The sequence below is a fragment of the Prinia subflava genome, unplaced genomic scaffold (assembly GCF_021018805.1).
Source record: "Prinia subflava isolate CZ2003 ecotype Zambia unplaced genomic scaffold, Cam_Psub_1.2 scaffold_87_NEW, whole genome shotgun sequence".
Lineage (NCBI taxonomy): Eukaryota > Metazoa > Chordata > Aves > Passeriformes > Cisticolidae > Prinia > Prinia subflava.
The window spans coordinates 69846-83997 of record NW_026961094.1 but is presented as its reverse complement, the minus strand read 5'-3'; the positions used below and the strand labels follow the sequence as shown (position 1 = coordinate 83997).

Sequence of the window (14152 nt, the reverse complement as noted above, 5' to 3'; positions counted from 1 at the left end):
CCATTTTCCCCAAAATCCCCCCTTTTTCCCCTAAATTCCCATTTTTCCTCTCAAAATTCCCAGATTCTTCCAAAATCCCAAACCCTCAATCTCCAAATCCTTCCAGAAGAATTCCAATTCTTCTGAGATTTCAGTTATTTCTGCTGAAATTCCAATTTTTTCCCAAATATTTCCAAACCCTTCCCAAAATTAAAAACAAACAAACAAACCAACCACAAAAAAATTTCCAAAAATTTCCCCCAAAATTCCCAGAAAATAAAAACTTCCCCCCAAAATTAAAAAAAAAAAAAAAAAAAAATCCCAGAAATATCCTGGGGTATCCCTAAAAATCCTGTTTGGAAATGGGGGAGGCTGGAGGGGAATAATTTTTTTTGGAAAAAATATTGGAATTTTTGGGGGAAAAAAAAGGTGTCCCCTCTCTCTCAGGAGTGATGGCAGTGGAAAAAATGGGGGGAAAGGGGGAAAATAGGAAGAACTAAAAAAAAAATATTGGGAAGAAAAGGGGGGAAATGGAGGAAAATGAGGGAGGAAGGGGAGAAAAAATGAGGGGGAAAGGGGGAAAAAAGGTTAAAAAGGCCTCAGAAAAGCGGAGAAAAATAGGGGGGAAAATCCTGGAAAATATGGAGGGAAAACCCTGGGAAAAGTGGGGGAAAAACTGAAGGAAAAAAGGAGTAAAACCCTGGAAAAAGTGGAAACATTTGAATGACCTAGAAAATCATGAGGGGGAAAAAGGGAAGAATGGGGAGAAAAATGGGGAGAAATGGGGGAGGAAGGAAAAAGTAGGGAAAATGGGGGGGAAAATGAATAAATGGGGAAAACGGTGTGTGTGTGTGGAAAAATTGGGAAAGGGGAGATGGGAAAAACACGAAAAACGGGGGAAACCAGGAAAAATGGAGAGAAGGGGGGAAAACTGGCAAACGCAGGAAAAATAATGGAAAAATAAAGAGGAAAAATGGGGGAAAGCAATGGAAAAGCACTGCCACCAGCGCTACATTCCTGAGGAAATTCTGGGAAATATTTGCAAAATTCCAGGGAATCCTCCTTGGGAATTGTGCTACGGATTTCTGGGATGACGAACTTAAGGAAAAATTAACTTTTCTAGGGGAAAAAAAATCAATTTTGAGGGTAAAAATAGGAATTTACTTCCGGGATCGGCGGCGGGGCTGTCCCGCCTCTTCCCCGTCAGGAACGAGAGCGGGAAAAGCGACGCATTCTCGAGGAAATCCTGGAAAATATTGGCAAAATTTCAGGGAATCCTGCTTGTGAGTTGTGCTATGGATTTCTGGGCTGACGGAATTAAGGGAAAACGAGCTTTTCTGGAGAAAAACCCGCATATTTTTGGGTAAAAACTGCAGGTTTTATTTCCGGTATCTTCCTCGGTTCCCGCCCCCCCCCCCCCCCCTTCCCTCAGGAGCGAGGACAAGACGAGAAAAGCGCCGCATTCCTGAGGAAATCCTGGGAAATATGCGCAAAATGCCAGGGAATTCTGCCATGGTATTGTGCTATGGATTTCTGGGATGACGGAAATTAAGGAAAAATAAATTTTCCTGGGGGAAAAAAACAATTGGACTTTTTTTATTTCCGGGATCATCCGCGGGGCCGTCAAAAGCGGCGCATGGCAGCAGCCAGAAGTGGCTTTTCTCAAAAAAAGAATAAAATAAATTAAAATTCCAAACAAAATTATTCCGGTTTTTCTCTGAAAGTGTTTTTCTGGTTTATTGGATAGTTCTGAATTGGAGAAGGGGATTTTTAATGCTTTCGAAGAATGCGTTGGGAATTTCAGGAATTCCGGGAAACCCCGGGAAGATCCGGGATGAGATTTTTTTTTCTTCTTTCCTGGTCATCCATCGGGATTTTGATGCTTTCCCTGATTTTTAAAGATTTTATGGAATTTCCGAAGGATTCTGGGGGGGGGATGAAGCTCCTGAGGAAAAAGTGGATCCCAAATTCCCAGTCCTGCAGCACCAGAGGAAATTCAAGGTAAAAACAGGGGAATTTTAAGGGGGAAAAATGGGAATTTTGGGGGAAAATGGAAATTTTGAGGAGTGGAAGTGGAGATTTTGGTGAAAAAATGGGGAGAAAAAAGGGAAAGGCAGAAAAAATGGGAAAAGGGAAAAGACGAAAAACAAATAGGAAAAGCATTGGGATAAAATCAGGGAAATCAGGAAGAAACAGGAAACAATCAGAAAAAATCTGAAAATACAGATAAACCAGGGGAAAATGAGATAAAATCAGGGGAAAATCAGGAAAAGATCGGGATAAAAATAAGAAAAAAAATTGGGATAAAATCGTGAAGGAACGGAAAAATCGGGGGGAAATTAGAAAAAAATGGGATAAAATGAGCAAATTTTGTGAGGGGGAAAAAGGGATTTTGGGGAAAAAAGGTAGGGGGAAGCGGGGGGAAAAGTGGGAAAAAATAAAATAGGAACGGAAAAAAGGGATAACAGCAGGGGGCAAAATCAGGAAACATCGAAAAAAACCTTTATTGATCCATTAAAATTTGGGTTTCCCAATTTCTCCAGAAAACCCGGGAACTTCCTTCTTCCTTGTGACCTTTGCTGTGACTGCCAAGATGGAAAAATGCCAATTTTTTTTTTTTTTTTTTTTTTTTCTGGACTCAAAAATTCCTTGTTTTGTGATTTGGGAAAATGCCTTTTAGGAATTTTTGGATCATTTGGGATGGAATTTTTAAAGGATTTGGGGGGGGTGGATTTAATGGAATTTTTAGAGAATTTTTAAATAATTTTTTAATGGAATTTTATGGAATTTCTGGGGATTTGGGGGGAAATTTTAGGGGATTTTATGGAATTTTATTTGAGAGGTTTTCCGGGTTTTTTTGGAATTCTTAGAGACGATTGATAGAATATTTGGGGGAATTCTTGTGATTTTTTTGAAGTAATCTTCAGGGAATTTTGGGGGCAATCTTGGGGGGGGGGTTTATGGAATTTTTACACATTTTGGAAGACTCTAAATGGAACTCTATCGAATTTTGGGGGAATTTTTAGGGATTTATCATGGAATTTTGGGGGGAAATTTGGGATTTGTAATGGGGTTTTCTCCAGAATTTTTTGGAGTTCTTTTAAAGGACTTTTTGGGATTTTTTTCAGTTTTGAATGGAATTTTGAGGGTGCTCTTAATTTTGGGGTGGGTTCTTTTGGGAGTTTTTATGGATCTGTCATGGAAAAAATTTGGGGGATTTTTTTTTACTTTCAAAGAAACTTTTGAGGGCATTTTAAACTTTTTTTTAAATATTTTCTTTTTGGGGGGGAATTTTTTGCAATCTATAATGGAATTTCTGGAGTTTTGTCATGGAGTATTTGGGGTTCTGAATGAATTTTTGGGACGATTTTGGAGGGTATTGAATGGAATTTTTAAAGATCTTCTAAAAGGAATTTTTGGGGGGCTTTTAATGGAATGTTTTCTATTTTAAATGGATTTTTTTGGGTTTTTTTTAAAGAATTTTTCTTGGTCTAATGGAATTTTGGTGGGTTTTTTTTAATGGAGTGTTGTGTTTAATAGATTATTTTGGATTTTTGGGGGCTTTTTCAACGGAATTTTTTTGGTTTCTAATGGAATTTTGGGGTTTTTTTAAAGGAATTCTTTGGTTTCTTAATAGATTTTTTGACATTTTTAGGGAGTTGTTTAAAGGAATCTTTGGGTTTTTACTGGAATTTTTGGGGGGTGTTTTACAGAGTTTTTGGGGGGTTTTTTTGAAGGAATTTGGTGGGGGTAACAGAATTTTTTAATTGAATGTTTTGTGCTTTTAAACGGATTTTTTTTTTTTCCTTTTTATGGATTTTGGGGAGATTTTTGCAATTTTTTAAAGGAATTTTTGGGGGGAGTTTTTAAAAGAAATTTCCACGGAATTGCTGAATTTATCCCGAAAAATTCCCTTGGGATTTCCAGTATCTCAACAAATCACATTGGGAACGCATTCCCAGATTTGGGGCTTTTCCAGAGGATTTTTCCAAGGAATTTCTCCTTTCCCAATCCCGATTCCTCCACTGAGTCCAGAGTTCTTCCTGAATTTCTGGAGGCAGCTCGGAAAAAACTTCGGGATCCACATCTGGCGGGACTTTTTCTTCTTTTTTCGCAGGAAAATTCCGTGGAAAATCCAAAATCCCTGGTTTTTTATCGGAGTTTTCTGGAATTTTCTGGATTTTCGGAGCTCTGGGTGTGTCCATTTCTTTGTTCTGAGATTCCTGCGGCGAAAAAAAGGAAAATTCTGGAGAAATCCTCGTTAAAAATTCCCAAAATTAGCGAAAACAACCCAAAAACTGCATTAAAAAAACCCAAATCACAAAAAATTCCATTACAATTCCCATCAAAAAAGCCCCAAAAATTCCATGAAAAAACTCCAAAATATTCCCAGAAAATCCCCAAAAGTTACCAAAAATTCCTACTAAACCTGCCCCCTGCAAATTGTATAAAACCCAAAAAGACCACCCCAAATTCGTTTAAACCCCCCCAAGTCCCAGGAAATTGTATTAAAAACAAACAAAAAATCTGTAAAAAACCACCAAAATTTCCATTTAAAACTCCAAAAAAATTCTCCCCAAAATTCCATGACAATAACTCCAAAAATTCCAACAAAGTTCCTTAAAAAGTCCTTTTTAAAATCCCAAAAATCACCAAATTTCACGAAAAATGCATAAACAATCTTCTCAAAACACCCCCATAAATACTATTTAAAACCTAAAAAAAATCCCCCAAAATTATTTTTGCCAAGAAAATCTCAGTTTTTCTCTCCAAAATCCCATTTCTTTTCCCAAAAAATTCCAATTTTTTCCTCAAAATTTGTGTTTTTCTCCAAGAACACCCACCTTTTTCCCCCAATACCCATTTTTCCCCCCAAAATTCCCATTTATTTTTTACTCCTTACCCGTTTCAGGTAGAATTTGATGGATCCTTTCCCGAGATTCCCTGGGAATTCCTGGAGCTTGGAAAATCCCAGGCTCAGCAGCGTCAGCTGGAATTTTCCCCCGATCATTTTCCGGAAAAGTTTCATCAAGATTTCCTCCAAAATCGGGAGCAGTTCCTCATTTTCTTGGGAAAAAAACGGGAAAAACTTTTCAAAATAATTCCTTTTTCTTCCCTAAAATTCCTATTTTTTCCCCCAAAACATCCTTTTTTGCCAAAAATTCATATTTATTCTCCTAAAATTCCCCCTTTTCCCCAAAAATTCTCATTTTTCCCCCTAAAATCCCAAGTCCTCCCCCAAAATTCTCTTTTTCCCCCATTTTTCCCCCCCAAATCCTGTTTTTTCCCCCAAAATTCTGGTTTCCCCCCCAAAAATCCCATTTTTTCCCATGAGAGCGCAGATTTTCTCCAAAATTTCCCAGTTTTCCCCCAAAATTTTTTAATTTTTGCTCCCAAAATTGCCGTTTATTCCCAAAAATACCTTTTTTCCAAGTAATTCCTCTTTGCCAAAAATTCTTCTTTTTTCCCCAAAGTAATACTATTTTTTCCCTGAAAATCTCTATTCCCCCTCCCCTCCCCAAAATTCCCATCTGTCTTCCAAAAACTTCCCTTTTTTCCCCTCAAAACTTCTCATTTTTCTTCTCTTTTTAATCCATTTTTTACGGAAGAAGTGGTGGGAAAAACTGTGGAAAAAATCAGATTTTTGGGACAAGAAGTGGGAATTTTGAGGGCAAAATTGCCATTTTGGAAAAAAATAGGATTTTTTTGAGAAATATGGGGATTTGGGGAAAAAATGGGGAAAAGGGGAATTCTGGAAAAAGTAACAAAAATTTGAGAGAAAAATCGAAACTTGGGGGGGCAAATGGAAATTTCTGGCAAAAATTTGGGATTTTTAAGAAAAAAATGGCAAACTTTTGAAAAATTGTGAATTTTGAGAAAATAATGGGGCTTTTCTGGGAATAAGGGGAAATTTTGAACAAGAAAGAAGTTTTGAAAAAATGGAATTTGGGGAGAAAAGGAACTTTTGAGGGAAATTTTTTTAGGGGGGAAAAATGGAAATTTTTGGCAAAAAATGGGTATTTCAGGAAAAATTTGGGAGTTTTGAGGAAAAATGGGAAATTTTAGGGAAAATGGGGAATTTCTGGCAAAATAGGAACTTTGGTGGGGAAAAAATGGGAGGTGTTGTGGAAAATAGTGAATTTTGGGGAGAAATTGGAATTTTGGGAAAAATGAGAATTTTGGGAGAACAAATGGGAATGTCTGGGGGAAATTTGAGATTTTTAGAGGAAAAAATGGGAATTTTGAGGGAAAATAAGCATTTTTTGAGGGAAAAATGGGACTTTTTGGTAAAAAAAGGAATTTTGGTGGGGAAAAAGGATTTTTGGGGGAAAAATTCGGAAATTTTGGGGGAAAAAATGAAAAAAGTTTTGAGGGGGAAAATGCAAAATTTTTGGGGAAAAAGATATCTATTTTTGTAGGAAAATAAGTGTTTGGGAAAAAAAATTTTGGGGAAACTGGTATTTTGGTTTTCTTTTTCCTGTAAATACTGGGAATTTTGGGGGGAAGGGAAATGGGACATTTTTGGGGAAAATGGGAATTCTGGAGAAAAGGAATTTTGCAAAAAAATGGGGGTTAAAAGGGAATGTTTTAGGAAAAATGGGAGTTTTCTGGGGGAAAAGAATTTTTGGAAAAAAAAATTGGGAAAAAATATTGGGGGAAAAATGGGAATTCTGGGAAAAAATGGGCATTTTTGGCAAAAAAAAAAAGGAGTGTTGGTAGAAAAACTTGGGATTTTGGGCGAAAAAACGGGAAATTTGGGGAAAATTTGCATATTCTGGGATCTTACCTTGCCCAAATTTGGGGATGAGATGTTTGGGGATCGGGCACTGCCGGAATTCCCGCCTGGAATTTTTCCCGGGGAATTTTCGGATTCCCAACCTGAGCGTCTGAGGTTTCCTCCCATCCTGGGAAATCCTGGGGACAACAACAGGGATTTTGGGAGAAAAATCGGGAATTTCGGGCAAAAACTGGGAATTTTTTTGGGGAAAAAATAGGACTGTCAGGACAAAAAATGAGAATTTTGCCGGAAAAACGGGAATTTTAGTAGAAAAAGTGGGAAATCTGGAGAAAAATGGGTAGTTTGGGGGAAAAGTGGGGATTTTGGGGTAAATCGGGAATTTTGGGGGAAAAATCGGAAAAAAATGGGACTTCTAAGATAAAAAATGGGAATTTTGCTGGAAAAATGGGAATTTTGGGGAAAAAAGTTTTGAGAAAAGACGTGGGATTTTGGCAGGAAAAATGGGTTTTTTAGGGAAAAAATGGGAATTCCAGTGAAGGAAATGGGCATTTTAGGAAAAATGGGAATTTGGGGGGAAAATGGGAATTTGGGGCAGCAAAATTGGGATTTGGTGGAAAAAAGGGAAATTTTAGGCTAAAAATGACGGAAAAATGGGAATTTTAGAGAAAAATGGAAAATTTGGGGAAAAATGGGAAAACAAGAATTTATAAGGGAAAAACCGGATTTTATTGTGAAAAAAATTGGGATTTTTTGGGGAGAACTGACAAAGTTCTGGGGCTTTTTTTGGGGGGAATTCTCACCTTTCCAAAAGCTTGGGAAGCAACTCCCGGATTTTCTCCCTCACTTCCTCTTCTGTGGAAATCTTGGGGAAGGAATCTTCATCACTGAAAGACTGAGAAAAAAAAATCCCCAAATTTTCTTTGAAAAATGTGGGGAGATTTGCCCAAAAACTTGGGAATTTTGGAGAAAAAATGGTAATTGTGGGGGGAAATGGGAAGTTTAGGAGGAAAATGGGAATTTTGAGAGAAGAATGGGAAGTTTTGGGGAAAAACTGGGAATTCTTTGGGGGACATGAGAGGAAAAATGGGATTTTTTGAAAAAATTTGGAATTTTTGGAGGAAAATAAGTACTTCATAGGAAAAATGGCAGTTTTAAGGGAAAATGAGAATTTTGGGGAAAAATGGGAGTTGTGGCAGGAAAATGAGAATTTTGTGAGAAGGAATGGAAATTTTGGAGAAAAAATTGCAGATTTTGGGGTGAAAAGAAGGAAAATGGCCATTTTGGAAGAAAAGGGATTTTTTTGCAAAGGAAACAGAAATTTTGAGGGAAAGTAAGGATTTTTGGGAAATGGCATTTTTAAGGAAAAATGAGAATTTTAGGAAAAAAGGGATTTTTGGGAAAAATGGAGGCAAATGGGAATTTTGATGGAAAAAAGGGAATTTTGGGGGAAAAAATGAGATTTTTGGAGAGAAAAAGGGATTTTGTTATTTGGGAATTTAGCAGAATTCCAAGCAATTTTTGTACCTGGGGAGGTTTCCAAGGAATAATTTGGGAGTTTTCTTGTCCAAGGCTTAATTCGTGGATTCGTTGAGCTGCTGAAATTCCAAATTCTTTTTCCAACAAAAAAACTGGGAATTCTTGGAGATCTTGGATTTTTCTAACTCCCAGTTTTTCCAAACGTTCGGTGGTTTTGGAGCCGATCCCTGAAACAGTAAAAATTCTCATTAAAAAAACCCAAAATTGCAGCAAAAAATTTCCAAACTTCAGGCACAAAATTCCTAGAAGTCGTACCTAAAAAACTTACCAAAATCCAAGCAAAAAAGTCCCCAAATCCCAGCTGAAACCTCAAAAAATTTCAAAAATCGTGGCAAACAAATTCCAAAAAAAGTCTCAAAAGTTGCAGCCAAAAATTCCCCAAACCAGAGCACAAAGTGCCCAAAATCTCAGGAAAAAGTTCTCAAAATCCCAGCTGAAAATTCAAAAACTTCCCAAAATCCTGGCCAAAAATTCTCCAAATTCCAGCCAAAAGTTCACAAAATGGGAGCAAAAAATTCCCAATTATTAGCGAAAAAATTCCAGAACTTGCAGGAAAAATTCCCAAAATTTCGGCAAAAAATTCCCAAAATTGCAAAAAAAAAAAAAAAAAAAAAAAAAAAAGGAAATCCTGGCAAAATGTTCTTAAAATTCCAAGAAAAAATTCCCTGAAATGCTGGGAAGAATTTTTCAAAATCCAGTAAAAATATCCCAGAATTGCAGCAAAAAAATTCCCCAAATTTGCCAGAATTCTGGCAAAAAATTCCCTACAGTTTGTCCCAAAGTTCCCAAAATACCAGCAAAAAGTTTGCAAAATTCCACTGGAAAAAAACCCCCAAATTTTGGCAAAGAAACCTCAAAATCCCAGCAAAATTTCCCAACATCCAGGCCAAAAATTCACAAAATTTCAACTAAAAATTCCCCAAATCCTGGAAAGAATTCCCAACATTTCAGAAAAAAACCCCAAAAATCTGGATTAAAAATTCTCGAAATATCAACAAAAAATTCACGAATTATTACTAAAAATTCTAAAGTTCTGGCAAAACATTCTCAAAATTCCAAGAAGTTTCCCAAAATCCTGGGAAAAAAAATCGTCAAATCCTAGCAAGGAATTCTCAAAATTCTGGTCAAAAATTCCTAAAAATCATGACCTAGAATTCTGACCAAAAATTCCCGAAATCCCAGCCAAAAAATTCCAAAATAGGAAATTTGAGGAGAAAAATGAGAAATTTGGAGAGAAAAAGGGATTTTAGGGGGAAGAAAGGGAATTTTTGGGGGAAAATAGAGATTCTGGGGGGAAATGGACATTTTGGGGGAAAATCCAAGCTTTTGTCTTTTACCTGGAATTTTCTGGATGTGATCCAGGCTGGATAAGAATTCCCGGTGATTTTCGGGCAGCAGCAGCGTTTGTTGATCGGGTTTGAAAACTCCCGAGATCATTTTGGCCAGGGATTTGTTGGAAGCGATCCCAGCACATCCGGTGATTCCCAGCTGGGATCTGAGGCGATCCCGGAGCTCCCAAGCGATTCCGGAGCCCAGGGCGAGTCGGATGTGGACAGGATCTTGGAAATTCACAGCTGGAAAAAAAAAATTCCATTTTTTCCCCCCAAAATTCCCATTTTTTTCTCAAAATTCCCATTTTTCCTCAAAATTCCCATTTTTCTGCATAAAATTCACTTTTTTTCTCTCAAAATTCCCCCTTTTTCTCCAAAATTGATTTTCTCCCAAATTCCCAATTTTTTCCCCAAAAATCTTAATTTTCTCCCCAAAGTTCCCCAATTTTTTAGAAAAATCCCGATTTGACACCAAAATTCTCGTTTTTCCCCTCACAATTCCCATGATTCCCTCAAATTCCTATTTTTCAAAAAAATTTCCCATTTTTTTCCCAAATTACAATTTTTTCCAAAGAATTCCTATTTCCCCCCAAATTCCCATTTCTTCTCCCAAAATAGCCTATTTTCACCAAAATTCCTTTTTTCTCTACAAAATTCCCACTTTTCTCTCTAAAACTCACATTTTCCCCTTAAATTACCGTTTTCACCTCAAAATTCCCAATTTTTTCCAAAAAAATCAAATTTTTAAAAAAAATTCCCTTTTTTCCCCTCAAAATTTCAATTTTTCCCATTCCCAAGAAAAAAGTCTTTTTTCCCCAAAATTCCTATTTTTCCCCAAAAATTTCCAGTTTCCCGCAAAATTCACTTTTTCCCATAAAATTCTCATTCCCCCCCTAAATTACCATTTTTCCTTCAAAATTCCCAATTTTTTCAAAAAAAATCCCAGATTTTTCCAAAAATTTTCATTTTCCCCCAAAATCTCCTATTTCCCCTCAAGACTTCCCATTTATTTTCAAAAAAATCCCAAATTTCTTTACCAAAATTCCCTTTTCCCCCCCCCAGAATTCCCTTTTTTTTCACCTTCCTCCTTGTAGACATGGCCAAAAATGGGGATTTGGGAATTTGGCTCCAATTCCTGGAATTTTTTCTCCACCAATTCTGTGATGTCCAAGAAATTCTCATCGAAGCCGAGTCTTTCCACCAGTGGACAAAATTCCCCCAGGAGTTCTAAAGAGGAAAAAAATTTCCCAAATTACAGATTTTTTTTTCTGATTCTGAGATTTTTGTGCCCATAATTCTGAATTTTCCATAATTCCAGGATTTTTTCCCAAATATTTTAGCTGGAAAATGACAAAATTCCTGTTTCTTCCTGAAAAATACTGGGAATTTTTGACCTAGAATTTTTTTTTTCCTAGAGATTTTATATAGAAAATGTAAAAATTCTTGGGTTCCACCCCCTACCCCCCCCAAAAAACCCCAAAAAACAAAAACCCACCAAAAAACCCAAACACACACACAAAAAAAAAAAACCCACGAGAATTTTTGACCTGGAATTATTTCTTTCCCTAATTTTAACTGGGAAAACAAAAAATTTCGGGGTTTTCCCCCCGAAAAATCGGGAATTTTTGACCTGGTACGATTTTCCCCCGAGATTTTAGCAGGATTAAAGAATTACAGCTCCAAGAATTTCTTTAGGAAATTCCACCTTTTAACTCCCACTGTTCCCACAGGAATTCTGGAAGTTCCACGCAGAAAAAAACCCCACAGCTGGAAAACCACAAAATTGTTGGATTTTTCCCAAAAGAAAGAGAGAATTTTTTACCTGTGACTTTATAAGACATTTCCCTGTAGGGAGTTAAATCTTCTCCGTTGACCAGGATGAGCTCTGGGCATTTTTCTTTGGCTTCCTTGACCGACATCAGCTTCCCAATCCCAAATTTCCTGGCTTCATAATTGCATGTGACAACGATGTTTTTTTGTTGAGTTCCTATAAAATGCAAAATCTGAGATCATTATTTATTTTGGGGGGAATTCCCAGATCCCGCAACTCTACAAATCAGGATTCGCGTTGCAGATTTCCACCGAAAGTGGGAGAAGATCCCAGTTTTCTGTGGGGAAAAAAACAAACAACTTGGAAAAATCCATTCCCGAAATCAAATTTTCCACGGGAAAAATCGGGATTTGATTGGGAAATTTTAGAATCACCCCCCAAAAAATTCTAGCCAGGAATGGAGTTCTATCACAAATACCCAGGGGATTTGGGAGCTGCCGAAATTTCCCAGTGGATATGAATTTTTCACTCGCTGAGTCTGGATTCTTTCTGGGATCACCCAGCATGCAATTCCTGAATTTTGCTGTCTCAATATTCCTAATTCCTAAAAAAAAATCGCAAGGAAACGATTCCTACCTAAAGGCTTGGATCTTAACTGGGGATTACGGAGCATTTCCACTTGAGCATAGAAACAATCCAGGTCGATGTGCACGATCACTCTGCCCCCTGCAACAGCACAAAACCAACGCGTTCGACATTCCCCGCCTTTCCTTTGCGTAATCCACACAAATCCATAGCGAGAATTCCAAGGATTTGTTGGAATTTGGGGATTATTTAGGAGCCAAACAGCGGCTTCCCCTCAGAGCGGGCGCCATTTTGCCCCTCCCCGCCCCCCTTCCCGCGTTTACCCCGCGGCCATTCCTCATCCTCCTCCTCGTCCTGCTCCTCTGGGAATGGCTCCTCCATGGATCCCGATGTTTTCCCAGGAATCGATCCCGGGAATGTAGCCGGGCTCAAGAGCGGAAATGGAAGGGGAAGGCGACCGGACGAGGATTGGCCACCCCTGCGCGCTGCGGTGGCCGGGGCTGGGTCCTAGCGCCGGCGGCTTGAGGGAGTGAGGGAGGGTGGGAGAGCCGGGATGGATCCCACGCCATGAACCGGGGAAGGGAAATGGGGAATTCGGCTTCTGTTGGAGCAGCACCCTGGAGTCCCTGTCCCCATGAGGGGTCCCGCCATGGTTTCCATTACCCTCAGTGGTCTCCCTCCGGGTCCCGCCATGGTTCCCTCTCAGGGGTCTCGTTCTGGTCCCGCCATGGTTTCCTCTCAGGGGTCTCGTTCTGGTCCCGCCATGGTTTCCCCTCAGTGGTCTCGTTCTGGTCCCGCCATGGTTTCCCCTCAGGGGTCTCACTCCGGAATCCTGCCATGGTTCCCCCTCAGGGGTCTCACTCCGGAATCCTGCCATGGTTTCCCCTCAGGGGTCTCGCTCCGGTTTCCCCTTAGGGGTCTCGCTCCGGGCTCCCGCCATGGTTCCCCCTCAGGGGGCTCGCTCCGGAATCCTGCCATGGTTTCCCCTCAGGGGTCTCACTCCGGAATCCTGCCATGGTTTCCCCTCAGGGGTCCCGCTCCGGCTCCCTCTCAGCGCTCCCGCTCCGGCTCTCGCCATGGTTGCCCTCAGCGCTCCCGCTCCGGCTGTCGCTGTACTTTCCCCTCACGGCTCTGTGTCCGAGCCCCCGCCACAGTCCCGCCCCCGCTGTGTCTCTCTATGGTGCGGCGCTGCCGCTCTGCCCCGCTCGGAGGCCGCGCTCGGGCCGGGGCCGGGCTCGCCCCGGCGGCTGCGCGCGCAGCCCGCGCTCCTGGCGCCGCGCGCCCGCTCCGCCATCGCCGCGGGGTCCCGGCCCCGGCCCGAGCCGGGCCGGCAGCAGCGAGCGGCTGCGGTAGAAACGAACAACCCAGCCGGGCCGGCAGCTTCGGGTCCCCCGCGGCCCCGTCCGGCCGGCCCGGCGCATGGAGAAACCCGGCAGGATGGATTGTCCCGCGCTGCCTCCTGGTTGGAAGAAGGAAGAGGTGATCCGCAAATCGGGCCTGAGCGCCGGCAAGAGCGATGTCTACTACTTCAGGTAAGGGTCCCGACGGATCCTGGCGGGGCTGGCGAGGCTGAGAGGTTCCCGGAGCCGCGGGTGGGTAAGGGACGGTGGCGTCGGTCCCCACACGCCGCCGGGCCGGCTGTCACAGCCCGCTCGCTTCCGCCATGGCTCTGGCAGGGTTGTGTCCTGTCACGGAGCGATTCCGGTTCTCTCGGAAGGGGAGCGCGGGGTCTTCTGTCACGGGAGGCGCTCGGGGTTTTGGTTTTTGTTACGGGGCGATTTCGGTTCTCTCTGAGGAGCAACCGGGCTCTTGTCACAGCGGGAGCTCGGGCTCCTGTCACTGAGGGAAGCCCGGGGGGATTCCGGTTCACCTTCTGAGGGGGATTCCATTTATTTTTTTTTAACGGGAGAAACTCGGAGTTTTGTCACAGGACGATCCCGGTTCCCCCTCTGAGGGGATTCCGGGTTCTTTTCACGGGGGAAGATGGAAGTTTTGTTACGGGACGATTCCGGTTCCTTCTGAGGGGGAGCCGGGCTCGTGTCACGGCAGGAGCTCGGGCTCCTGTCACTGGGGGGAGCTCGGGGTGATTCCGGTTCATTCTCTGAGGGGATTCCGGTTTTTTATTCACGGGAGGAACTCGGGCTTTTGACACGGGGCGATTCGGGTTTCCCCTCTGAGGGGATTCCGGGTTCTTTTCACGGGGGAAGCTCG

At 41.2% G+C, this 14152-nt stretch overlaps 1 protein-coding gene and 1 long non-coding RNA gene across 3 annotated transcripts; one reads left to right on the top strand and one right to left on the bottom strand.

The window, feature by feature from the left end:
• Positions 1 to 1510: 1510 nt before the first annotated feature.
• LOC134546451 (uncharacterized) lies at positions 1511 to 2616 on the top strand. The gene is made up of 2 exons (XR_010079173.1): positions 1511 to 1980; positions 2523 to 2616. It is a non-coding gene; the product is annotated as an uncharacterized LOC134546451 (long non-coding RNA).
• Positions 2460 to 12830, bottom strand: POLI (DNA polymerase iota). 2 transcript variants are annotated; one of them, XM_063389263.1, is made up of 10 exons: positions 12605 to 12830; positions 11993 to 12082; positions 11408 to 11572; positions 10666 to 10812; positions 9592 to 9828; positions 8243 to 8421; positions 7519 to 7610; positions 6767 to 6894; positions 4883 to 5046; positions 2460 to 4202 (listed from the first exon to the last, which is right to left on the bottom strand). In XM_063389263.1, exons 1-10 carry the CDS (start codon positions 12816 to 12818, stop codon positions 3876 to 3878), a joined length of 1743 nt encoding a protein of 580 aa, XP_063245333.1. In that variant the 5' UTR covers positions 12819 to 12830; the 3' UTR covers positions 2460 to 3875. The 2 variants fall into 2 exon arrangements, with proteins under 2 accessions (XP_063245333.1, XP_063245336.1); XM_063389266.1 differs by having other exon boundaries at positions 12265 to 12722.
• Positions 12831 to 14152: the final 1322 nt, after the last annotated feature.

What these genes read in the sequence shown, in the direction of transcription:
- POLI (XM_063389263.1), bottom strand. Translation starts at nt 12,818, where the DNA reads ATGGCAGGATTCCGGAGTGAGACCCCTGAGGGGGAACCATGGCAGGAT. An exon ending in AATGTCTTATAAAGTCACAG is followed by an intron (nt 10,813 to 11,407) that starts GTAAAAAATTCT and finishes TTTCCTCTTTAG; the next exon opens with AACTCCTGGGGGAATTTTGT. An exon ending in TCAAATTCTACCTGAAACGG is followed by an intron (nt 4,203 to 4,882) that starts GTAAGGAGTAAA and finishes TTTTCGCCGCAG; the next exon opens with GAATCTCAGAACAAAGAAAT.